The sequence below is a fragment of the Eptatretus burgeri genome, chromosome 12 (genome assembly GCF_056783735.1).
Source record: "Eptatretus burgeri isolate ZD-2024b chromosome 12, Ebu_testis_v1, whole genome shotgun sequence".
NCBI lineage: Eukaryota > Metazoa > Chordata > Myxini > Myxiniformes > Myxinidae > Eptatretus > Eptatretus burgeri.
This window is the reverse complement of record NC_140972.1, coordinates 3806828-3834327: the sequence shown is the minus strand read 5'-3', so window position 1 is coordinate 3834327 and position 27500 is coordinate 3806828. Positions and strand designations below refer to the sequence as shown.

The following is a 27500-nucleotide window of genomic DNA, read 5'->3' as shown; positions in this document are numbered from 1 at the left end:
AGCAGCTCTTCAGAAACCGCCTCATTGCCCTGGGTACCACTCATGACTGGGCACCCCATAGCTCAGACTTGAACCCTCCAGACTACTGGTTCTGGGGGGCTGCCAAGGGCTCCATCTACAGTCTACACCAATAACCCTGTCATACTGAATGATCTGAAGCAGGAGGTGTCACATGAGACCTGAAGGAAAGTTGGACAGAACTTTGGAGTCAGGATCAATGCCTGTCTGAACCGCAGAGGGACACACATCGAGAACGTGAATTACAAGGATTTTGGGTAAATGCCAATTTCAGACCTTGGGCTCTCACTAACCGTAGCAGTGACTTACCACAATCACAATCAGTGATAGAAAATACCATGTCAAGCTTTCAAGAAATGCTTGGTTCATGTTCCTGAGATTTCTGTTTGTTTGCAAATAAACATTTAGAGTTACATCACTCTTTTTGAAACACCCGGTATGTGTAATGTGTGTGTGTTTGTGTGTGTGTGTTATACAGTATATATATATATATATATATATATATATATATATATATATATATATATATATATATATATATATATATATATATATATATTATACTAGCGATACCCGTGCACATGCACGGGATAGCAGTACAACATAGCTGGAAGCAGACGACAGACAGTAGACGGGGAATGACAAAAATACGCATTGTGCAAAATGCAAGTGGTACTATGGAACGCCAAGACTTCCCAAACATCGTCGGCATGTCCGCTAAGTGCCACAGCAATTTCATAGGGATCGTGTGACGGCGAGCCGAGTTTTTAGTGTGCAAGCTTGGTATTATAATAGATATATATATATATATATATATATATATATATATATATATATATATATATATATATATATATATATAACATAAATAATAAAGACCCACCCACATCTCTCACCAATGAATGGAGGGAATAACCAATCACCTCTCACCGAATCAAATAAACCCAGGTGGCGAGGATGATGATGCTTTGCTGTTTCAAACTCTTCCCAAAGTTCCTCCACAGCTATAAAGACGTTCACACACAGTACACACATGAGAATCCCAATACTACACACCCCCTCAGCTGCCAGACTGGTTTCATCGCTTATAAGCGATAATTAGAAGCAAATAATTGTTTGCGAATCATCAGCGACAGCGCAGACAGCAATGTATACCAATGAGGCTTTCAAGCATGTAACAAGTGCAAATGTCAAAAGCAGTCAATATATAAATAATAAAGACCCACCCACATCTCTCACTTGTGAATGCCAATCACATTTAGCCAATCAGAGGAAATAGCCAATCAGTTCTCACCTAATCAACTAAACCCAGGTGGCTAGGATGATGTAAATAATCGACACCTCCCACACTCCTCGAGCCGAAGAAGCTGCATAAAGCAACTCAAGAAGGCCTACACAAGGTACGCACTTTGCTGTTTCAAACCCTTCCCAAAGTTCCTCCACAGCTATAAAGATGTTCACATGTAGTGCATGCATGAGAATCCCAATGCTACACACACCCTCAGCTGCCGGATCGGTTTCATCGCTTATTGGGCAAGCGCGCGCCAATGGCATCTCACCTTGCTCACCTCTCGCTCAAACACTCACCACCTCGACCACCAACACCTCCCGCACTAGGTAAAAATATTCCCGCACCTCCTTGTACCTCTGTATCGATACAATTCGCCACTAAACAGAGGCGTGCTGCACGGCTCAAGGTACTCGGACTGCGTGATGTGGGGACAAGCAGTGGACGTTAACAGCACCAATCGCATCTCGCAGGGGGTTCCCCGAATGGGCATGCGGGATTGATACGACCTTCGTCCAGTCGCCAAAACGCGGCAGGACAGGCGGTGAGGGGGTGGGGGAGGTCGCGGGAAGACCGGGAGTTCTGCACTGAGCTCCAGGCCGTGTCGCGCTGGATGTGCGAATGAGACCGCTTCTGGCCCCAGGAGCCTGGCAGGGCGTGGCTCGGACCGCTGTGGCCCAATAGAGAAGCGGGATTCGGGTCGCTTCTTGTCATCACCCCACCCTTCGCCCGGGGCTTATAAAAGTTGGATTGTGGAGCCGTCCGCCCTCTTTTTCGCCCGTCTGCCTCGCCCTCTCCTTCACCCTCTTCTTCACTGCTCCTCGTTGTCTGCCCATCGCTGGACCTACACTCGTGGTTGGTGTGCGACAGACGTTCTTTTGGGACCAGTGCAGAGCACACGTTTCCACGAGTCCTGGCAAAGTGACTAAACAGGAGATAACGCACCAACTCTTGAGGTGGGAACGCTCAAGCGGAGCGTCCCACGGAGGTACACGCTACACTCACAGACCTATGCACGAATAGGCTAGGCATCTTTTACCTCACATATCTTCTCTCCACCCCTCTATCTCATCCCCTTTGGATATACAAAAGAGCATCCTACTGATTCGCAATCACAGTTTCCTCTGGCACAACACCACACCCCCCCATCACACCTCCAATTCCCACAACTTAGACACTAGTATTTCTCCCTCCTACCTCCCCCGAAGCGTACTAGGTTGCGTTGGTTGGCCGACCGCACCAGGTATTGCAAGGCTGTTAGTCAGCATCTGCTCTTTTTCTTTCTGGCTATCTTATCGTCCTCAGATTTGTGTGTGTGCATGTGATGGCAACTGTCATAGCATAAGTTGAGATTGTAGAAGTTCTAACAGGATAAGTGTGCTCTGTGTCTGCTTTTGTACATTGCTTGCCTTTTGTCACAGCCCACGAATTCCTTGCTATCTCTGCTGTACATAATGATAAACCCATTCACTGTGCCACATACCTTTCCTCGCTTCAATGTAAATAAATGGTTTGTGTAGAAATGTTCCCAGCTCGTTTTCATATTTTCCTTCATTGGTCCAGCATGGTCCATATCCTCGCCTAGCTGGGATGTTATCCCCCAACAATGTTTTTCTTGCCGGTACATCCTTGGGCAGTTACGCTCGGCTGCATCTGATCCGGTTTGAAGAAAGCATTCCGAGGGTGTGTCCCCTGGTAATTAGATCATATGACCATTAGGTAAACTGTATTCATTAGAAGGACCCTAAGTCACATGGTCGAGTTATTGGTGTTCACAGTCAATTAGCGACCTGCCGCGTCACAAAGTTATTCGTGTGCGACGGCCTGCAATTCCAGAGGTGCCATGCTAATTCGATAGGAATTAAAGATCATTTCCCCAGTATATAATCACCCCTGTGTGACATTTCCCTATGTTTTTATATTTCAAGATCGGCAATAAAGGTGGGGAACACGCCCCGAAAACAACTACAAGTGGGCAGAAAGCCCCGCCTTCAAAGGGTAACAGGCGAAGTCACGCCCCTGAGGAATGATTGATGGGCGTTACGCGAGGCGCATCAAGAGGAAGAGGGCATTGGAGGCAAATAGTTAAGGAGGAAGGACACGTGGTCATAGGGACTTTGAGGACACGGAGGATCTCGCTTTTGATCTCGGCACGACAAAGGTTACACAATTCTCATGTTCGTGCTGGTGAATTTGGCTCGTATGCTGAGCAGGACGTTGGCCGTTGACGGTTCGGTTGAGCCATGAAATGTGTACGATTCTAAGGAGGGAAGGAGAGCATGCCTCGTTGGCTTCCTCACAGGGCCTCAGAGACTGTCTCATCCTGTGGACCATTGTTTTGAACAGACCGAGTGTGGGAGAGGAACATCGGCATATTTACTCTGGAGAATAAACTACAGCGCAGTTCGTGAGCTGTGACGTCGAGTGCCATCTCCACACTGCCTGATGAACCGCTCGGGGACATTTTGAGCACGGTAACCCGCACGCTGAAGCGGTCCGATCGCCACGATCTATAAAGACGATCACGCCAAGACCCAAAGCTAAGTGCCGAAATAAAGAAGGAATTATTTTTATCTGTCCTCTTGTCTGTATTCAAGTCCGTGTGTCGAGGCGCCTCGACTTAGAGTTTAATTTACCTCACGTTTTTCTTCCATGATTATAATTTGAATTATCGTCATTGTGCATGTTTGATTATTGTTATTAAATGATTATTTATATATTTCGATTTGCTTGTGTCCATGTATTTGTGCTATTCTGACACATCACTTGGCTGTTTTTGCATACGCGCGCACATTAATCTCCATGAGTCTTGGCTGTAGGCCTCCAAGGGAGAAGTTTGGCCATCCATCCAGGTAGGGGTTAAACCCCCTGGACACAACAGTATGCTTACACAATGTGTAAGCATATCCAATTAGTGTATATATGTATGCACTGCATATATATATATATATATATATATATATATATATATATATATATATATATATATATATATATATATATATATATATATATATATATATATATAGACATTACATTGATTTGGTTGGGACAATACATCGTCCTCAGGAAACATTTCACTTGCGGTCCGCAAGCCTTCTCAAGCCAAGAGGCCCGGTTCATCACACACAGCCATTTGTAGCAAACCACTTCTGGTCGCATGTGTAAGCATGCACACATCTTTTGGTTATCAGTATATACACTACCGGTCAAAAGTTTTAGAACACACCCATTTTTCCAGTTTTGACTGAAATTTAAGCAGTCCAAGTCCAGTGAATAACCTGAAATGGTACAAAGCTAAACTGTAAACTGCCAGAGGTTAAAAAGAAAGTTTAGGTTAACAAAAACTGAAAAATAATGTAAATTTCAGAATTGTTAAAAAAGGACCTTTTCAGGGAACAAGTAATAGGTTAGCAACTGCAGCTGTTCCGCAGCAATGGAAGTAAATTAAGCCTTGAAAGTTGATGCGAACAATACCTGCAGGTGTCCCAACTTTTGTTGATTAGTTACAAACCCTCTGTCTGTATAAAAGCAGTGTTGGAACAGACTGTGTTGCGACACCCTCTGAAGCATTATTTGGACAATAGTGCACTGCAGGAAGTAGTATATTGCTATCATAATGGTGAGAAAAAGACAATTAACAAAGGAAGACAGACAGACCATTATAACCCTGAAAAGTGAAGGTGTTTCCTTCAGTGAAATTGCAAAGCAAGCCAAGGTATCAGTGAGTACAGTTTCCTACACCATCAAAAGGCACTTGGAAACTGGAGGAAACTCTGACAGGAAGAGGTCTGGCAGACCCAAAGCCACAACACAATCAGAAAACAAGTTTCTGAGAGTCAACAGCTTGTGTGATAGGCGGTTCACAGGACAGCAGCTTCAAGCACAGCTTAACACTGGTCGAATAAGGAAGTCTCAGTTTCAACTGTGAAGAGAAGACTTCGAGCTGCAGGTTTGACAGGTCGAGTGGTAGTAAGGAAGCCATTGCGAAGATGACAAAATAAGAAAAAGAGGCTTGCCTGGGCCATGAAGCACCACCAGTGGACTACTGAAAACTGGAAGAAGGTCTTATGGACCGATGAATCAAAATTTGAAATCTTTGTTTCATAACGGAGGGTTTTTGTATGCCGTCGAGTAGGCGAAAGGATGGTTCCTCAGTGGGTGACATCAACTGTCAAACATGGAGAAGGAAGCGTGATGATCTGGGGCTCTTTTGCTGGGTCCTGAGTCGGCGACTTGCACAGAGTGACTGGCACCCTGAACCAAAAGGGTTATCACAGCATTTTGCAGCGCCATGCAATACATCTACACCGAGTTGGTCAGGAGTTCATCCTACAGCGAGATAACCACCCAAAACATACCTCCCGGCTATGTCAGAACGACCTTATAAGAAAATAACAAGACGGTAGGCTTCAAATCATGGAATGGCCAGCACAGTCTCCAGACTTAAATCCCATCGAGCTGTTTTGGGATGAACTGGACAGAAGGGTGAAAGCAAAGCAACCTACAAGTGCAACACATGTGTGGGAACTTCTGCAACAGTGTTGGGAAAAACTTTCCGAACAATATTTGATTTTCATTGTAGAAAGAATGCCACGAGTATGTTCGGCTGTTATATCTACAAAAGGTGGCTGCTATGACGAGTCAAAAATTTAGATTAAATTTTGTTGAACAAAACGATTCCATGATTTCTTTATTTGCAATTGTTTATTTGTTCTATGCTTTAATTTCAGGGTACATTGAATCATTAAACTGCTTAAATTTCAATAATAACTGGAAAAATGGGGGTGTTCTAAAACTTTTGACTGGTCGTGTACACATGAAGACCACAAGGGGAAAACCAGAGAGGTCACTTTTTATAAATTTCAGGGTTATTGCACCTGCCAATAGTTGGCAACATAAGGTTTCCTCTCACAATATTACTTTAACAAATAACCAGGGGTGTCACATAATTTATATGGAATAAAGTTTAGCCGTGCAATGAAAAAACAAGTGTTGTCAAAGCTGAACAAGTAGAAACCCAGAGTTGTCAGTACTTTACTCCTGGTTATCTCCCTTTCATTCATGTAAACTGTTCCACCATAATATTCAGAGTTGAGAAACTTAGTTATAAAAGGTTGTAAAACTATCACAGCATAAACTCTGAGCACTACAATGGCCTATTTGGTTAAATCATGGGCTCCGTAGTTGGTGCATATCATGGTTCAAGCCTGGTCAAACCTTTATTGTGACTTTTATGGAACCCACGCCGTGGCTTAATGGTTAGCGCGTCTGAGTACCCATCCTCATTCGATGTACCCACTGCCCAATCAACCTGCTTAGGTATATGAGGGAGTCACATGAGGTGACTTCGGCAATCGCGGGGGTGGTTTATCCTTGGTTTTCTCCCGGTTTTCCATCATATTAAGTAGTACGGAGTAAGAAATGGAGAATCCGTCATCATATAAGCGAAATACCCTTGAGTATGGCGTTGAACACCAATCAAACAAAAAAACAATGACCGTTTAATGTTGAAAAAAATTATCTGTGATCACCAAAGTCATGTAATGTATGCTAATAACCAACAAGCATGAATTTGCTACACATCCTGGATTAAAATTGCATGGCAATTATTAAACAAGGGAATAACCAGTGATGTCAGTTTGCAACATTGATTCGTTCTTTGCTCTTAAATTAAATAACACAGAAGCTTGGCAAATGCTACATGCTTAATTTGATCGGCCAATGATCACTCTTCCTTTTACTGGAAAAGAAATCTATATGACAGTTATTAAACAGTCCACCAAAGTCTTGAAACTGTGTTTTTCAGTTTCTTCAAAATTGACTTATCCTGACATCTCTGGTTTTCCCCTTGTGGTCTCTCGGTATCTCTGTCTCTGTATATATATATATATATATATATATATATATATATATATATATATATATATATATATATATATATATATATATATATATATATATATATATATATACACATATACACGAGTGCGGGCCCGTAGGTGCAGGCCCGTTGGTGCGTGCCAGTATGTGCAGCTTCGTTCCTTCGCTCTCGTAAATGACGATTGGATTGGGGCATTGCTTCAATTAGATTGGACCAACAGTATCATAAATGGCCATAACTTGGGAAACACCTGGGAAACATACTTAGGTCCCCAGCGTCAATTGTGACATCATATCAAACGAAGAAGAAGAAGAATTGTGACGCCCCTCTCTCTCCCCCTTCTCTCGCCCCTCCTCTCCCCCCCTCTCTCCTCTCTCTCCCCTACTCTCCCGTCCCCCTCTCTCTCCCCCACTCTCCCGTGCCCCTCTCTCGCCCCCTCCTCTCTCCCGAATTGCGACGCCCCCTCTCGCCCCTCTCTCTGTAAATGTATTCACAAATGTCTACCAAGCACAACAATTAATTCAAACCTTGGGAAAAAAACAGCTTTCAAACCTTGGGAAACACTTGGGAAACAGCTGAAACGGATGAAGAACGACATCAAACCTTGAAAAGGCACATACTCAGGTCCCCAGGGTCGATTGTGACGTCATACCAAACGAAGAAGAAGAAGAATTGTGACGTCAATCGTGCAAAGAAAAACAAAACATTAATTGTGACGTCATTCGTGACGCCATAGCACCGTGTCCTGTCATTGGTTGACAGACGTAAATGGTCATTATTGGTTGACAGACAATATATAGGTCATTATTGGTTGACAGAGATTGGTCATTGTATCACGTTATTCTTTTTATTACTGCCAATTATTGTGCTATTATTATTATTATCTTGCCAAAACGAAGTTTTGCAAGATATGTTAGTCAGCTTGTATGTTTTTTTTTTTTTTTTTTTTTTTGTTTGTTTGTCTGTAATCACGTATAAAAAATTCTGCAGAGCACAGTTATCATCGGAAATTTTTGTAACTTCGCATATCAGAGGCCTATAGAGGTCCCTTTCAGTGCACAAAATTTTGAAGGTCAAGGTCAAAGGTCAAGGTCACTTTGGCGCAAATCAAGGGAGTCGACGAAACCCTTATTTTTTGAGTAATTTTGATCGGATCGTCTTCAAACTTCATGGGAATATAGTTCATGGTCTGACGCTCAGCTGATTAATTTTTGGTGGCGATTGGCCTTGACCTTCATGGTTAGCGCCTCAGGTCAAACATATTTGACCCCAAGGTCAAATTTTCAAGTTTTAGGAACCATATCGTGTAGTCCCTCAAATTGAACACCTCGATGAGTGCTTTCTAGATATGTAAAGCTTGAGACATTATGACGTCATTTGGTGACGTTATGAGGCAAAAGCATATTTTTCATGGTTACTCTGTAGAACGATTCTCATCGGAATCTCTCGTAGGCAGATATTCCTCAAGGAGTCGCTCCTGGTGGATAGCAGCTCTGTTCACCTCAGTGTGACCTTAAAGAAGTCACACTTTGTCACCTTTTGGCAATTTTTATTAATATGTTATCATTATTCTGAGATATCTTTGGGAAAAAATGGCATGATAAGGTGGAACGACACTTCAGCTGCGATATATACACCTTTCCAACACTGAAAAAAGCAATAAAATGGCCGTAACCTGGGAACCGCTCGTCCGATTAATATCAAACCTTGAAAAGGCACATCCGTGGGTCCCCGGCAATATTCCTGGGAAGTTTCAATCAGATCGGACCGGCGGTCGTCGAGAAACGGCGGTCACATACAGACAGACACACACACAGATTGCTGGAAATATATATATATATATATATATATATATATATATATATATATATATATATATATATAATCTTCTTCTTCTTCTAATTTCGGCTGCTCCCGTGAGGGGTCGCCACAGCGGATCATCCGTTATGATCCACATTCTGATTTGGCTCAGGTTTTACGCCGGATGCCCTTCCTGACGCAACCCTGGTCGCCTCTTATGACACAAGGATATGGATTGGGTTTCGCCATGATTCCGGGCTGCCCGACACCCTCTCAAAGCGCGGCCCAGCGCAGAGCAGATGCCCCGTCCTCAAGCGATCCTCCAACCCAAGCCTCCGAGTAGCCGGATTAGAGGCGCACGCCACTACGCCCGGTATATATATATATATATATATATATATATATATATATATATATATATATATACACATATATACATACATACATACATATGGTCATCATTGGTTAGATATTTATCGGAATGCCATCATGATGAGGGCAAGTCAGCCTGAAATCCGTACAGGTAGCTACGTTTGATGTTCAACTGATGTTGACCATACAAATCTTTGTCTGTATGATAGAGTCGCCGAGCCATGGCCTGCACGTTGGAGGTGATGTGTGTGTATGTGTGTATGTGTGTGTGTATGTATATGTATGTTCAAGAGGTACATGATCTTCTATACCTCATCCCAACCACTATTGCATCATTCGAGAGTTTCTTCATCTATCACAATGCATTGCACATGAAATTAAAATTCAAATTAGAGCAAAGCTCTGACCATGAAAGTTTGTCATGTGATCAAATGAGTCATGCACGTGTGATTCATAAAAATAAGTAAGTAAACAACAAATAGATGTATCAAAAGTAATAATAAAATTCATCCATTATCGTTTTTTGGCTGAGATACTGCCCACATAAAACATTTATCACACCATTTGAAATCTTCCTCTACTGTCCTTGTTTCCCCGATTGACTTTCTCTTTTTTGGCTCATTTCCCAACCATCTGTTCTCTACCAATCGTTAGCTGCACTGCCTAATCAAATCCCAGGATAAAAAAGTAAAAATCAAAATGCAATGCTCGACTTGCCATCAAAATGACTATACCTTAGAAGAAGGGTCAGCAACATATGGCACGTGTGCCATGATTGGCACGCAAGATGATTTTGAGTAGCATGTGCAATAAAAGTCAAATTAACGGGGAAGAAAGTAAGTGTTTTTTGAAAACCCGGTTAAAAACTATGCTCAACTACTTTGTCAATCTCTAAAATAAAATAAAAACAAGAACTTCCATCGGGTAGCATAATTTAAAGCCTAAGTTATACAACTCAATGAAAGCTCTTTGATGTGGAAAGAAAAACGATTCAATTGGTTTATTTACTGCAATACTTTTCGTGGGGCCAGCCAATCTTGATTCATGGGAAATCATGTGATAAGTCCCACTGATCATGACCCGAATGTATCTAACTCGACTTGCCATCTGCACACTGCAGACAAAGGTTAAATGAACTCGACCTTTGTCCGCAGTGTGCAGGCCAAACTGCTATGGGTCTTTTTGAAACATTGAAGGGATTTTTTTGTGAAACTTGCCATTTTTTTCTCTCAGGACATTGACACATTGACCTTGTGCCATTTCCAACATCGTAAAGAACTATCGACACATCGCACCGTCAGTGTTGCCGAGATTGGAATGTAGGTGCAAGAACTCATGAACATGCAAGAACAGAATTTTCTGTCAGATTTCAAGATTTCCTACGTTATGGCCCGATGTTTTCCTTTCTAATGAACACAGACAACTTTGACACCAGCAAAATGGATTTGACAGGTTTCAGTGGATGATCGGTGTTGAGGATTTTGAAATGCAGCTCATTGGGTTACAATGCTCAAGACTTATCAGCCTCAAGGTTTAGTGATCTGCAACGCACACTCGAGACGACTGAGTGAGATCACGGGGTCTCTATCCTGACCTGTTGGAAGTTCCTGTCTGTGAAATTTGATATTTTGAATAAGGTTGCATTTTCACTGCTCTCAGCATTGGGATACCTCTGTGAACAGATATCTTCACATAAGAAGTCAGGAGAACTCAGCAAGGGCAAGGATCATTCTATACGGTAAGATCAGCCTTTTAATTCATTCATTAATGAAGCTGCAAAAATGTAAGTAGGACTATTATTGACGCGAAGAATGTACCAACGGCATACAGATTCATAAATAAGAGTGAATAAGTTAACTCTTGACACACCATTTCTGAAAGGTTACCGACCCCAGCCTGAGAACAAGCTTATTAAATAAATAAAACCAATGCAATTACTGGCTCATCTGGAACTAACACTACTGTAACGTAGCTTAAGCAATATTGAACACACCAACTCATGCACATATCACAATCCTGGATGAAATTATATGCGGTAAGATCAGCCTTTTACAATACGATAAGATACGGTAAGATCAGATTCTATATGGTAAGATCAGCCTTTTACAATACGATAAGATACGGTAAGATCAGATTCTATACGGTAAGATCAGCCTTTTACTAAAAAACAACTAAAACAACACACGGTAGAGCATATACATCCACCAGGCTGAATGTTTTACATATAATTTTGGATCCCACTGATGGGCTGGATCTGCATCCAGACCTGAATCAGAATCGAATTGGCTTGTTCTTGTCGCTCACCCAACTTGTCCACCAAGTTTTGTCATAATCTGTCCACAACACTTTGAGATATCGTGCTACATATCGTTTTTAGCCCTATCTCTCAATGGTGAAGAATCACATAAAGAAATTCTCATATCTGGATCTGGATCTTCATCGACGTCGAATCAATTTGTCCTGTCTCATTCCTAACCTGTCCACCAAATTTCGTCCGAATCCATCTGTAACTTTTTGAGATATCATGCTCACAAAAAACACAGACAAACAGAGGTAAATAACCTCTATCCATCTGTGGTGGTAGAGGTAATAACAACTTGCCATTTCTGTCGCAGCGAGTGCTGAATGCACCAACCGCAATTAGCATGGGAAACTGGAATAGAGCTCGGACATCTTCAACAAGCAGATAATGAAGTCATCGCCTACTTCATGAGCTAAAACTGAGCTTGGCTTCTTTTATCTCAGCCACCATTGGTGCATGTCATACCTTTCTTGTTACAGAGCTCGCAATTGTGACTCAAACATCCAATTTGCAGCAAGCAGGAAATTGTAGGGTTTCTTTTTTCACAAATAAAAGTTTGTTATACCAATCTTTCACATTCCTTTGAGGTAATGATATTCTCATACAAATAAGAGAAATACGAATAAAAATTACAAAGGAAAAGTACAGGTGAAGGCCATTAAGGCAGAAACATCAAAAGGTGCTCCAAGTTGAAGAGTTTCTTTCTTGTTTGGCAACATCGATCAGGTTTAATAAAACCATCATTTATTATATTTAAGAAGTCATGAGCTTGTGAGGAGTCTCATCTGAACTCTTTAATGGGACAAAAATAATCAATGTACAAAGACTTTAACCCTTGGTTATACAGGGTCATTGACTAAGGAATAGGTTCAAAGCCTATCTGGCAAGAGTTAATGCAAATGAATGGCTATCGTTTTACAGTTATATGTTTGATATCTCTACTATTGAGTGATGTTTATGTTGTCATGGGCAATGAACAGCTTAATTAATGTGTGGCTGCCAAAGGTGTAGCCAGTGATTATCAAGGAGTGAGGGGTGGTAGTGTTTGATGCTCTCAAACATGTGATCGACGTTATGCTTGATCAAGTGATAAGATCTCCTGAAGCACAATTAATGATAATGTGTTGTAACTCACATTTAAGTTATTTGTGAATTTATTTTCTACATGAGTGAAATGTCATCTTTCTGTCTTCTTTGTCTAAGTGTGATCGATCTTTGTTTTGGATTAAAACAAAGAAGGATACTGCACATTAATAAGGTCATTGTCAATGCCAGTTGTAACAATCAACTCTCGAAATTCGACATCACAGAAAGGACAAAATGGAGGGACAGGCCATCTTTGCCTGCAAGTATGAGGGAAGCAAAAATAGATGGATTTATTTATTACTCCAGTGACCTCAACTTTGTTTCTGCTCAAACCAACAAACCTTTCCCTTTTTTGACCCATTCTACTAAATCCACTTTCCTCAATGTTACTCCCTTCCCAACAATGCATCAGTAATAGATATAATACCGCCGTCGAGTCTGGCATTTCAATCAAGCCGACTGGCAGGGTCTCCGAGCAGCCATCAAACTTACAGACTGGTCTCCTATCACTACTTTCTCAAACATCAACTCATCCTGGGAATTCTTTGAAAGAAACTTGCTCTCCTTAATGCACAGATTTATCCCCTCTCGTGTTCAGTTGTCTTACCCTTCCTCCCACCCTTGGTTTACTGAAGCTTGTGGCGAGGCAGTTGTCCTGAAACAACTTGCCTTTGCTTCAGGAAAGCAAACCCAACTGAGGGCAATCTCAGTTCTTTCCACAAAGCTCGGACCAAGTGTGTATCTACCCTCAGGAGAGCCAGAAAACAACATCTTTCTCATCTCAAGTCTGAACTCTCAAACCTCTCTCCCTCCTCAAAATCCTGGTGGCGTTTAATCAAATCTGTTTCTGGTGTATGTTCCCCCTCCATCCCCTCCCTTACCTCAAATGGCCGCACTGCTGATTCCACACGTGATAAAGCTGAATGTCTAAACTTGGTGTTTGCAGCTAAATCTTGTGTCCTAAACCCATCACTATCTCTACCCACTTTACCCAGTCGCACCCAACTGTCCCTGGACTCTGTATCCTTTTCTCCTGACAAGGTGGAGAGCTTGCTTTCAAACCTCGAGTCAGATTCTGCAACCGGTCCAGACGGCATCAGCCCACGTGTCCTCAAAGTCTGCTCTTCTGCTCTTACTCACCCTCTCTCTGTTCTATTCACCCTCTCATTTGCTCGAGGTCATCTGCCATCTGCTTGGAAATCTGCTAACATCACTGCCCTGCATAAAAAAGGTGCAAAAACAGATCCCTGTAACTACAGACCAATCAGCCTTCTCCCAATCATCAGCAAGGTTATGGAATCCATCATCGCTTCAGACATGAAATCCTTCCTCTTCTCCAATGGCTTGATTTCCAGTCATCAATTTGGTTTCAGACAAGGTCACTCTACCCTGGATATGCTGCTTCTGCTCTCCCATCAATGGATGGAGGTCCTCAATGCCAGACAGGAAATCCGAGCCGTATCCCTGGACATATCACGTGCTTTTGACACAGTCTGGCACCCTGCACTACTCACCAAACTCTCTTCCCATGGTATTCAAGGCCATCTCCACTCATGGCTCGCAGACTTCCTCTCCTGTCGCAGTAAAGTGTGGCCCTAAATGGAGTTCTTTCATCCCCTCTTCCTGTGCAGGCTGGAGTTCCTCAAGGTAGCGTTCTGGGCCCTGTTCTTTTTCTGGTTTTCATCAATGATCTCTCCGACTCTCTGGAAAATCCTCTATTTCTCTTTGCCGACGACTCCACCCTCTGCCGTACCATCTGTCATCCCTCAGACCGGCAAGCAGCAGCTTCTTCGCTCACTGCAGATCTGGATAAAATCACAAACTGGTCCAACACGTGGAACATGTCTTTCAATCCAGACAAATCTCACACTCTCACTATGTCTCTTCGAAAGGACCGTTTAGAAAACCCCCCCATCCACTTTCTCAACAATCCTCTGGAAGAAGTCTTTTCTTTCAAGCTTGTGGGTCTCACTATCTGCCATGACCTTTCCTGGGAAAGTCACATTTCCAACCTCGCCTCAAAAGCCAGTCGCCGACTAGGAATCCTCCGTCGTGCAAAGTCCTTCCTCGGCCCTCTTGAGCTCCTGACCACTTACAAAGCTTTTGTCCGTAGCCTGATGGAGTACTGCTCTCCCCTCTGGGCTGGTGCCTCCCACCTTTCTCGGCTTCACGCTGTCGAAACCAGGGCATTTAAGATCATCGGCATCTCCCGCAATGAAGCTGAGTCTTTGGGCCTCTCACTCAATCACCGCTGGTAGATCGGTGGTCTTTCTGTCTTCTACCGACTCCTCTCCAGCCTTACCCCCCCTGCTCTCTCTGCGATTTGTCCCTACCACATTTCCACAGGGCGCTCAAGCTCCGCCAACAACCCCCTTCTGGTAAAACTACCAAAATCACGAATCACTGCTCATCTTCACTCTTTCATTCCTCTTTTTTCCTGCCTTTGGAATAAACTTCCTCACTCTATTCTTTCCCATTCTGTCCCTCCAGGCTTTCAAAACAGCTGTTCACCACCACCTCTTACCTTCCCCCATCCAAATCCTCAATCTTTTCTACCCCCGATAATCCACCCAAGCCCACTTCCTTCAATTCCCCTGCTTTCCTTCCTGAAAGTCCCTGTAATGTCCATTTTGTATACCCCATGTACCACACCCCATCCCTCTCCCTTCCACAGTTCACCTAATGTGTCTGTTCCCCACTGTCTTGTCTCTTCCACTCCCACCCCTCTTGTCTCATGCCTCCTTGCTGTGAGTTGTGTGTTAGCTCTCATACGAGCCTCGACCAAGGTATACAAAAAAAAAAAAAAAAATAAAAGATTCCCCCCAATGACGACATATATATTACTTGCACGAAAACACAACAATCACTGTAATAACTGCACAAACTATTGATTTTAATGCTTAATTATTCTAAGCAATGGATTATATGATGTAACGATATCTGTCCACAAATGACATCTCATGTCTGACTGCAATTAAAAGTTGATTAGTTGACTTAATCGCATGTTGTTTGAACTTTGACATTGGCACAGGTCAAACTATGTTGTCTCAGGGTGTGAAGGATTTTGTGGTGATTTGAGGTTCCATTTATTATCCAGAACAGGGGTCTCCAACTTGTGGCCCACAGGCCACATGCGGCCCCTTAAACGGATTTATGCGGCCCGCGGTACCACATTAAGTTTACATTAAAATGCGGCCCGCGATACTGCCAATTTGTCAGGGTCAATGATCAAAGCGTTCTGTAATTTGATCATTATTTATTACATTGTGCACGCGCGCACGCACGCACGCACGCACGCACACTATCGTGAATATTGTAATTGTAATTTTACCTAATGTCCACTTTTTCTGGTAATTTATTACATTCTGTTTTTTTCCATCTCAGATTCAGTTTTACCTTTCACGTCACAGTGACTGGCTCCGGGTGGTGAATTCTGTGAATTCTGCCCGTTTTACACGTTTTCCATGTGGAAAATCACTGGCTCTACACAGTGCAGCTATTGTCTGTATTTGATGTGTAATGTTCAGCAACTAAACATTCTCCACAAGAAGTACAAATGGATTAGTGATCAGCGGAATGATGTCACAATATAGAATCACATTCCCTGATTATGATTATTCCAGTTATTTCACTGAAGTGACCTTTCACCAAAGTTCACGTGCTCCTGGGAAGTATGACTATCCAGATATTTTTTTTTTCTGACGTCTATGAAGCCCAGGTTGGAACCGGGCTTATTAGAAGCATCACAATTGGTCTGCCTGTCCTGGTTCATCACATGAGACATTTACACCATGACAGTTTTACTTGCCTGTGTAAATGCTATCGGTGGCAACAAGCTGATAGGGCCTGTGTAGATGAGCTACATTAAATCAATTATGGAACGTCTGGAGAGAGATGTTGGTGAAATCCACCTAGAAAAGAGACAAATTAAAATTTGCATTTTTTTTTTTAATACCATGTGCGCAGGTAGCACATTTGACCCAGGCGATACTTTCAGTTATCCTCATCATGTCTTTTGACATACTTGCGGGTTCTATAGCATTGCCATTGCCATCTCTGAACAACATTTATAGTCAGTAGGCTCAGCCTTTGATGAACCAAGACATTGCTTGCAAGGCAACAAGTAGATGTGGATGCCATTGATTGAATATCTCATTCAACTTGCTGGCATTCTGACGGCATTTCCTCCATAAAAGGGTTCTACTAGACTGCCCAGGTACTCATCTACGCATTCATAACCACCGTTCATCACTCGGCATTGCTCTGATAAGATTAGTAAGAGCGGGGCCACCATGAGCAGGTTTCAGATCACCGGCACATTCGTTTTTTGGCATTTGGCAACGGGGGGAAAAGCAATTTTGTTGAAGTGGAAAAGGAAAATGAAATAAATCGAGGAAACAAAAGTGATGTGTGTGTTATCGTTATAGGTTTGTGCAAACAAGGTGCCATCGGCATTTCCTCCATTGCCATTTCACCAAACGAGGGAGCAAGTCAAGAAAAAGAAAAGAGAATTGAGATAAGGAGGAAAAGGGGAGAGGAAATAAGAGGAAGGGTATATTTGGAGAGGATGTGGGCGAAGTGAGGAAAGGAATTTAGGTTGAGATAGTGAGTGTGCAGGTTGTTGAGAAAGAAAGGGATTGTATATGGGCCTGACGCGGTTGAAGAGAAACAATAATAAATTTTAAAAACCTCCTCGGCTCTTTGCATATGTTTGACGAAGATGGTATACTTTGCAAACATTTGTGCAACATTCATCTGTAAAAGTAGCTAATAAAGTGAAATTCTCAAACATTTTGGGTGAATGAGAAATACAGAGGCAGGATAATTCGGAGAGTACTCATTATTTATGCTGATCGCAGGCTGAGTGCCTTTCCTGTCCCACTTTGAGAGCCAAACACTATCCACATGAAAGTCAAGATGGAATGGGATTTGAAACACAAACACTTTTTGTGATCAGAAACCAACTTCGCATGTCAGATTTTCAAAGCACACATCACAATCCCAGCTGCTCACCTCTTGACGGGTGCTTGTCTGGAACCAAATGTGCTGGGGTCTAAAAAGTGACGTATCTTCTGTGGAAAGAGAAAAAGTTGTAAAAAGAAAAAAAAATTCACATCATAAAATTCAATGTGATTAAAAAAAAAAGTCTCAAAGCATTTGAAGTGATATTGCTCATTCCTCAGAGTTCACTCGGCATGGCAGAATGCATCATTTTGATTTTGTGAATGAATGTATAATCACCAATTCCATTCCAGAATCGAAAGAGCAAAAAAAAAATAAAAATAAAAAAATCACCTAATGAAGCAAATGGAACAGGTCGAGAAAATTATTTTGAGTGTCCGACCATCACTTTTAAAATACGTATTATGGAGTTAAAAGGATTGGTTTTACTTGTGATCCATTAAGTTAAGTATTCTTTTTATTATTTTGTATATAGCAAATGGCTACAGGTGGCAGGGGTGTGGCTACGTAGCTGATGTAGTGCCCCCTGTAGGTTATGGCAGGAATTTGTAATTTGTTTAGGGTGCCGGCAATAGCTCGTCCGCTCTTCAAGGAGAACACTGTTGGATCTTTAAATTCCACCAACTAATGCAGACATAAGGAACACCCAGTTTTACGTCCATCTGAAGGACGGCACACACAATGATGAATCATCCTACCTGCGAAACACCAGGGTGATTGTTTATAGCTGGGTCAGGATTCAAACCCAGGATAAACAGGACAGAGGTGAATGTGCATCCCTCGAGGCCAGAATATAATAGCTAATTTCAGCAAACAAAGAGCCAGTCTTCCTGTTTGAACCTCTGCCTCCATTGTTCCATCTTTTGCTCTGACGAAGGGTAAGGGCCGAAACGTCCGTTTTTTCTTTTAATCAAAGCAGATAAAGCACCATTTAAGGTCATTTTAATCTGTTCTTCGGATTTGGGATCCTCGAGTCCTGATTTCAAATCCTGCTCGGCTGTTGAATTAATACGAGGTGGGGTTGACTCTGGCCGTCATCCTTCCAAGGTCGCCAAAATGAGTTCCAACTTGTTGGGATGATCGAGCCATTCGAGTGTCCTGCGTTGGAGTGGCGACCTGTCCAGGAATGTGCCCAATAGCCCAGGAGACTGCTTAAGTACCAGCAACGCTCTGGCACTGAGTATGGTCCCATTAGATTTAGATTTTTTTTTTTTAATCTGCTCTTACCTCGAGGCCATCCTGCTAGCCAAAAGTAAATATTTTAGATACCAACAATGCTTTCGTGTTTTATAGGCAAAGATAACTGAACTCAAATTTGGACTTGCATTGTTGTTGATAAGACTGAAACTTTGATGTTGGAAATCAAACTTTTCAGGAATACCATGAACTTTGACTCTTGGCTTGCTCGAACTCAAGTACAGCTCAAGTCGAACAATCATTTCCTCCATTCTTCTTAAACATTAGGCATAACTGTGGTAATAATTTTGATTAATAATAATAATGATAATAAAAGTAATAATAAATTATTATTACCTCCACCACCAAAAGTGAAAGAGGTTGTTTTCAGCCCTGTCTGTTTGTTACTTACGAAATCTAAAGATTTTGTAAGTATATTGATGACTTCCGTTATTTGTTTGTGTGTGTGTTGTGTGTGTGTTTGTGTGGTTGTTTGTAGGCATGATAACTCGAGAACGGAAGAAGCTACCAATATCAAATTACACCACGTGATTCAGGAGGACGATGGCTAGCGCTGATTAGATTTTGGTCAAAATCGGTCAAAGGTCAAGGTCACAGTGAGGTCAAACATCTAAAACATTCGATTTTTGATGGTTTGGTACAGATTCATCGTAGAAACTTCTGGTTTGCGTCGCTACCTTCTCTGGAGACAGCTTTTATTAGACAAGGTCAGAGGTCAAGTTGACAATTTCGTAAGTACCAGTCTATGACTGTTTGTTACTGAAGAAATCTAAAGATTTCGTAAGTATATTGATGACTTCCGTTTCTGTAGGTTTGTTTGTTTGTTTGTTTGTTTGTAGGCACGATAACTCGAGAACGGAAGAAGCTACCAATGTCAAATTACACGACGTGATTCAGGAGGGTGATGGCTCGTGCTGCTTAGATTTTGGTCAAAATTGGTCAAGGTCACAGTGAGGTCAAACATAATTCCGTAAATTCACGTGGAGAAATGGAGTATTTTTGCTTCGCTCGACGTTACGAGTTCGTTTTAACTTCGATTTTAATTTTGTCTTCGGTTTTTGTGATCGCTCAGGACGGTGAAAACTCAGTTGTCGAAATTCTGGTAAAAATCAGATGTTTTGGAGACGTTTTAAGATTGTATAAAAAATATTTCACTCGACGCGTCACAGGTCGTCCCATGATGCAGTGCGCTCGAGCAGACGAGTCGTTGAGTCGCGTTAAGGTTTTGCGTGTGCGTGTTGACGGTGTTTTCGATAAAGATGGTGTTTAAAATCATTTTTTATCCCAATAAAGGTTATCGTCGCATGCCTGACTCGCTAAGCCGTCGGATTATGTAAAGATTGTTGGTGGATGGCTGAATATTACGGTTTTGTGACTTTGATAAAATAATATAAAATAAATGCGTGGAGAAATGGAGTATATTTGCTTCGCTCGACGTAACGAGTTCGCTTTAACTTCGATTTTAATTTTGTCTTCGGTTTTTGCGATCGATAAGGACTCTTAAAACTCGGTTGTCGAAATTCTGGTAAAAATCGGATGTTTTGGAGACGTTTTAAGATTGTATAAAAAAATATTTCACCCGACGCGTCACGGGTCGTCCCATGATGCAGTGCGCTCGAGCAGACGCGTCGTTGAGTTACGTAAAGGTATAATTGCGTGGAGAAATGGAGATTTTTGCTTCGGTCGACGTTACGATTTTTGATGGTTTGATACAGAATCATCGTAGAAACTTCTGGTTTGCGTCGCTATCTTTTCTGGAGAGAGCTTTTATGAGACAAGGTCAGAGGTCAAGTTGACGATTTCGTAAGTACCAGTCTATGACTGCTTGTTTGTTTGTTTGTAGGCACGATAACTCGAGAACGGAAGAAGCTACCGATGTCAAATTACACCCCGTGATTCAGGAGGGTGATGTTTAGTGCTGATTAGATTTTGCTCAAAATCGGTCAAAGGTCAAGGTCACAGTGAGGTCAAATATTCGATTTTTGATGGTTTGGGACAGATAACTCGAGAACGGAAGAAGCTACCAATGTTAAATGACACCACGTGATTCAGGAGGGTGATGGCTAGGGCTGATTAGATTTTGGTCAAAATCGGTCAAAGGTCAAGGTCACATTGAGGTCAAACATCCAAAACATTCGATTTTTGATGGTTTGGTACAGAATCATCGTAGAAGCTTCTGGTTTGCGTCGCTACCTTCTCGAGAGACAGCTTTTATTAGACAAGGTCAGAGGTCAAGTTGACGATTTCGTAAGTACCAGTCTATGACTGCTTGTGTGTTTGTTTGTGTGTTTGTTTGTTGGCACGATAACTCGAGAATGGAAGAAGCTACCAATGTCAAATTAAACCACGTGATTCTGGAGGGTGATGGCTAGCGCTGATTAGACTTTGGTCAAAATCGGTCAAAGGTCAAGGTCACAGTGAGGTCAAACATAATTCCGTAAATTCATGTGGAGAAATGGAGTATTTTTGCTTCGGTCGACATTACGAGTTCGTTTTAACTTCGATTTTAATTTTGTCTTCGGTTTTTGCGATCGCTTAGGACGCTTAAAACTCGGTTGTCGAAATTCTGGTAAAAATCGGATGTTTTGGAGACGTTTTAAGATTGCATAAAAAATATTTCACTCGCCGCGTCACAGCTCGTCACGTGGTGCAGCGCGCTCGGGCAGAGGCGTCGTTGATCACGTAAAGGTTTTCCGTGTGCGCGCTGATGGTGTTTTCGATAAAGATGGTGTTTAAAAAGTCATTTTTATCCCAATAAAGGTTATCATCGCATGCCTGACTTGCTAAGCTGTCGGATTATGTAAAGATTGTTGATGGATGGCTGAATATTACGGTTTTGTGACTTTGATAAAATAATATTAAATAACTGCGTGGAGAAATGGAGATTTTTGCTTCGGTCGACGTTACGATTTTTGATGGTTTGGTACAGAATCATCGTAGAAACTTCTGGTTTGCGTCGCTACCTTCTCCCGAGACAGCTTTTATTAGACAAGGTCAGAGGTCAAGTTGACGATTTCGTAAGTACCAGTCTATGACTGCTTGTTTGTTTGTCTGTTTGTGTGCAGGATATCTCAAAAAGTTGTCGGCGGATACGGATGAAATTTTGTGGACAGGATGGATGTGTGACAAGGATGAATGCAATAGATTTTGGTGAAGATCCGGATCCGGATCTGATCATTTTGTAAGTGACACTTCACCATTGAGAGATCGGGCCAAAAATGATATAGTCCTGTATAACATGATATTTCAAAAATGTATTGGGCCCAATATGTTCTCGTGGATCAGGCATTACATGGCCGAGGTATGCGTCCTACCGAGTGTCCTCCTAGTTATTATCCCGCCCCTGCATTGCCCGGAGGGAGTGATGGGATATTGTAATCGTCCGGTTTGTTTGTCTGTCTGTCTGTTAGCAACTTTACGGCAAAACGGCTTTAGCAAACACTATCAAATTTAATCCACAGGTGGGCAATGAACCTTGGACGACCCCATTAACTTTTGGGTCCAATTGGATCAAAGGTCAAGTTCAAGGTCACGAAAATATCAAAATCGTTTTTCGCTCATAACTTCGTCAAAAATGATCTGATTTACTTCAAACTAAGCTTATAGTGAACCTTATTCTATTTGTCACTTATAATCCTACCCATTCCTATCGTGAAAAATGCATATTTGTGAAGATCGGTAGGGTCCGAAGACTTTATGCCTTAAATGGGCGGGATTTGTTGTGCCTGGCACCACTTATTATTATTATTATTATTATTATTTATTTTTATCATATCTGTCAGATAAGTGTTTTGAGACTGCCACTGGTAACATGTAACCCAATATTACCTGCCGCATGGTCTGGTTGTCGGCGACTAAAGCGACACCCCTCACTGGCTTTGTTCATGGAGAGGGTGACTGTGACACCTGCAGGACTAAAAACAACACCTGACAAAGGGCGGATGAGCTTTCTTTGGGAGCCAATGGCCATCCAGTACGGAGATGGTGTCTCCTAAAAAAACACCCATTAGGGATAGGAAATTTTTTTTCTGCCTGGCCAAGTTTCCACCTTCCAGCACAGTGGTCCTGTGGAGAGGTTTCCTTGTTTCAGGACAAGGTGAAGGTTTTGCAAGTTTTTACTCTTCTTCTTTTTCTCTGCAGCCCTTCACTTTCAGTGGCTCTCAGCCTTGTTTAAGGCAAATTTCACCGACAAAAAAACCCACCACTAAAATACAAATATTTTACATTGAGTAATCTCAAAATATTTACTGTTTGCTACACTAACAACAACAGAAAATGAATAGTCCCAAGTGGGACAGATCCTCGGCTCCCGATGAAGGGTGGTCGTAGTTGGGGTGCATTAGGTAATAAAGTTTGGGGTCCTGAATTGATGAAAAACGTTCCATTAGTTTTTGTCCAGCAATAGGACCCTTAAACCCTTTTAGACCTAAAACGGGGTGTAAACAGTTGAAGGGTATAAAGTGGTCGAAAGTGTTGAAAAGGTTTTAAGGAACAAAGGGGTCATAAAATGAATAAAAAGGTCTAATGGGTGTAAAGTTCGAAAGGGTCTATAGGGGGTCTAAATAGGTTTAAAGAAGGTCTAAAGATCTGTGGGGTCTAATGGGTCCAAAGGGTATATTCCAAAAGTACCAAGGGTCAAATGGGTATAAAGGATGGAAATGTTTTAAAGCTTTTCAAGGGACTTACAATGTCTAAAAAGGGTCATAAAAGGTCAGGTCAGGTATGGGAGCATACTTCAGAACAGCGCGTCACTGCATCCACTTTCAGCCGGTACTCCAGGGGTCTTTATCTAACCATCCGCCAGGCAGATGCCTGGCCCATCCCCATCTCCTTGAGATGCTGATCAACCTGCTGCAACCACGAGGCATGTGGTCAGCCCATTGGCCACCTCCACTCACGAGGCTCCCTTGTGAGAGAATCTGGTGAGCAGTATCAGCGTCAGGAAAACGAGCCACATGTCCATACAGCCGCAGCTGACGCTCACGGACTATGCAGGTAACAAATCTCACTTGAGTCTCTCTCAGCAACCGCTCGTTGGACACAAAGTCCAACCAGCGATAGCCAAGGATTCTCCGAAGAGACCTGGTACCAAAGGAATTAAGTTTCCATCTCAGATTCCTCGTCAGAGTCCAAGTCCCACATCCACAGAGCAAGACTGGTAGCACCAAGGACCTGAAGACTCGGACTTTTGTCCTCCTGCACAGGGACTGATAGTGCCACACCCCATTATCTAGTGAATCCATGACTCCCCAGGCCCAACCCAGACGTCTGTTGACCACTGACTCACAGCCAGCAGAGACATGAATATCACTGCCAAGGAAAGTGAATCTCTCCGCAACCTCAACATCCTCACCACAAACAGGTACAGACAAAACAGCAGCATCCAAGATGTCATTGAAAGCCTGCATCTTAGTTTTGACCCAGGAAACCCATAATCCCAGCGACTCCGACTCCTCATTCAGCACCTCGAAGGTCCCCAAAAGGATATCCAGAGTCTCCGCAAAGATCACTGCATCATCTGCGAAATCAAGGTCAGAGATCTTGACATTCCCAAACGATGCACCGCAGCTCGATCTTTCCGACATCCTCCCTAGAATCCAGTCCAGACAAGTGCTGAAAAGTGTGGGGGCCAGTACACACCCCTGACTAACTCCAGTAACAACTGGAAATAAGTCAGAGATGGTACCACCATATCTCACAGCACTCTCGGTCCCAGAGTAGAGTTGAGACATCAGATCGATCAGTTTTGGTGGCACCAGATCAGTTTTGGTGGTCACCCTTCAGTAGTTGTTGCGGTTACCCTTCCCTTTTCAGAGATGGACAACAAGGCCCCTCTTCCAGTCAGTTGGGATGATGCCTGTGTTCCAGACAGAGCACAGCGTGCAATGACATGAGTCCAGCAGTTCCACCAGCCTTGAGAAGTTCAGCATGGATACCACATATCCCAGGAGCTTTACCCAATTTAAACCAGTTCACCGCAGTCTGTGTATCCACAAACAAAAGTGGATTACAGTTGATTGGAGGTTCAGCAAGAGGGACAGGAACACCCTGACATCCAACTCGACAGCTGATGGATCAGCCTGGTACAGCCGCTCATTGTAACCGGTCCAGTGGACCTTCACTTCGGGCTCCTCTGTCAAGGGCCCACCACCCTCTGCTCTAACTGCAGTACACCGAGGGATGGGCTTGGATGAACGCAATGCGTGAATTCCCCTGTAAGCAGGACGAGAATCACTTGACCACAGGTGATGCTCTACCCCCTCACAGATTCCTCGCACATAGGCCTCCTTGTCCACCATTAGTGCTCGTACAGTTCTATGCCTCAGCTCCCTGAACAGCTTAGCTTTTCTGCCTGGCGGATGGAACAGCCTGGCCCTGCGACTCTGGTGAATGGTATCCAGTGTCCCTTGAGACAAAATTCTTCTTCGCCCTGTGGTGAGTTCCAAGACATCCACTGGCAACATCAAGGACGGTGGTCTTGAAGGCACTCCAAACTCTTCAGGATTCCCCAAAGCACCCAGAACCCCCAAATGTCCACTCAGCCTGTTCGCAAACTCCTCAGCTACCCTTCATCCTTGAGCTTTCCAACATCAGGCCGAGGCTTTAAGCTGCAACTTCAGTGTTGCTACAACAAGCCTGTGGTTGGTTTTGAGGAACTGAGCACTCCGGTAGACCCTGCAGTTTTGGATCATCCAGAACTGCATGGCCACCTGGAATAGTGCTACACAATACTCACATCGAGAATTTGCATCCCCTTCCCTGCCCCCCTTCCACCCCAAGACCACCGGCAAAGATAAAAACACCCCTCTACACTAATTGGGTAATGCTGATCCTAAGTAGCAAGTCTGGATGTCATCAGCCCAGAACTGTTTGAGGAAAAGTGTGACACGCACGCACGCATGCACGCATGCACGCATGCACGCATGCACACACGCCCGTGAATTCTAGTAAGGATTATTATTATTCCCAAAAAGTATTTTATACGGTGACTTCGAGTACTTGGAGGAGCTTGGTACATAAATCCCATGCAGGAAAAATAAACTTGGAGACATTAGTTCACTTTACATAAAATGCCAGGACATTCAGAGACAATGGATAAATACAAATACAGCACAAGGGATGTGAACATGTCAACAGGCTGTGATGGATTGGTACTTCACATGCAGAGCATCGCATCACAAGGTGCACCATCATTCAGGTAAATGTAAGGTTCAGTGTTTCTCAAGCCTTAATTCCTTCTCAAGTGCTTGGCCATGTCTGCCAGAATTATCTGGTACCATAGATGTAAAAACAAGCAGTCATAGACTGGTACTTACGAAACCGTCAACTTGACCTCTGACCTTGTCTAATAAAAGCCGTCTCGAGAGAAGGGAGCGACGCAAACCAGAAGTTTCTACGATGATTCTGTACCAAACCATCAAAAATCGTAACGTCGACCGAAGCAAAAATCTCCATTTCTCCACGCAGTTATTTAATATTATTTTATCAAAGTCACAAAACCGTAATATTCAGCCATCCACCAACAATCTTTACATAATCCGACGGCTTAGCGAGTCAGGCATGCGATGATAACCTTTATTGGGATAAAAAATGACTTTTTAAACACCATCTTTATCGAAAACACCATCAGCGCGCACACGGAAAACCTTTACGTGATCAACGTGCCTCTGCTCGAGCGCGCTGCACCACGTGACGAGCTGTGATGTGGCGAGTGAAATATTTTTTATACAATCTTAAAACGTCTCCAAAACATCCGATTTTTACCAGAATTTCGACAACCGAGTTTTAAGCGTCCTAAGCGATCGCAAAAACCAAAGACAAAATTAAAATCGAGGTTAAAACGAACTTGTAATGTCGACCGAAGCAAAAATACTCCATTTCTCCACATGAATTTATGGAATTATGTTTGACCTCACTGTGACCTTGACCTTTGACCGATTTTGACCAAAATCTAATCAGCGCTCGCCACCGCCCTCCTGAATCACGTAGTGTAATTTGACATTGGTAGCTTCTTCCGTTCTCGAGTTATCTGTACCAAACCATCAAAAATTGAATATTTGACCTTGCTGTGACCTTGACCTTTGACCGATTTTGACCAAAATCTAATCAGCACGAGCCATCACCGTCCTGAATCACGTAGTGTAATTTGACATTGGTAGCTTCTTCCGTTCTCGAGTTATCGTGCCAACAAACAAACAAACAAACAAACAAGCAGTCAGAGACTGGTACCTACGAAATCGTCAACTTGACCTCTGACCTTGTCTAACAAAAGCTGTCTCCAGAGAAGGTAGCGACGCAAACCAGAAGTTTCTACGACGATTCTGTACCAAACCATCAAAAATCGAATGTTTTGGATGTTTGACCTCACTGTGACCTTGACCTTTGACCGATTGTGACCAAAATCTAATCAGCCATAGCCACCACCCTCCTGAATCACGTGGTGTCATTTGACATTGGTAGCTTCTTCCGTTCTCGAGTTATCTGTACCAAACCATCAAAAATCGAATATTTGACCTCACTGTGACCTTGACCTTTGACCGATTTTGACCAAAACATAATCAGCACTAGCCATCACCCTCCTGAATCACCTG

At 42.8% G+C, this 27500-nt stretch overlaps 1 protein-coding gene across 9 annotated transcripts in view; it reads right to left on the bottom strand.

The window, feature by feature from the left end:
* The window catches only part of LOC147015001 (protocadherin-10-like), a 592231-nt gene that overhangs the window by 128796 nt on the left and 435935 nt on the right, over positions 1-27500 (bottom strand). For 8 of the 9 annotated variants that reach the window (XM_085849272.1, XM_085849281.1, XM_085849273.1 and 5 more), the window contains one exon: positions 17764-17822. In XM_085849272.1, the coding sequence (XP_085705398.1) occupies positions 17764-17822 (59 nt within the window). The remainder of the gene's footprint in view (positions 1-17763; positions 17823-27500) is intronic. The other variant, XM_085849275.1, reaches the window with a different exon arrangement.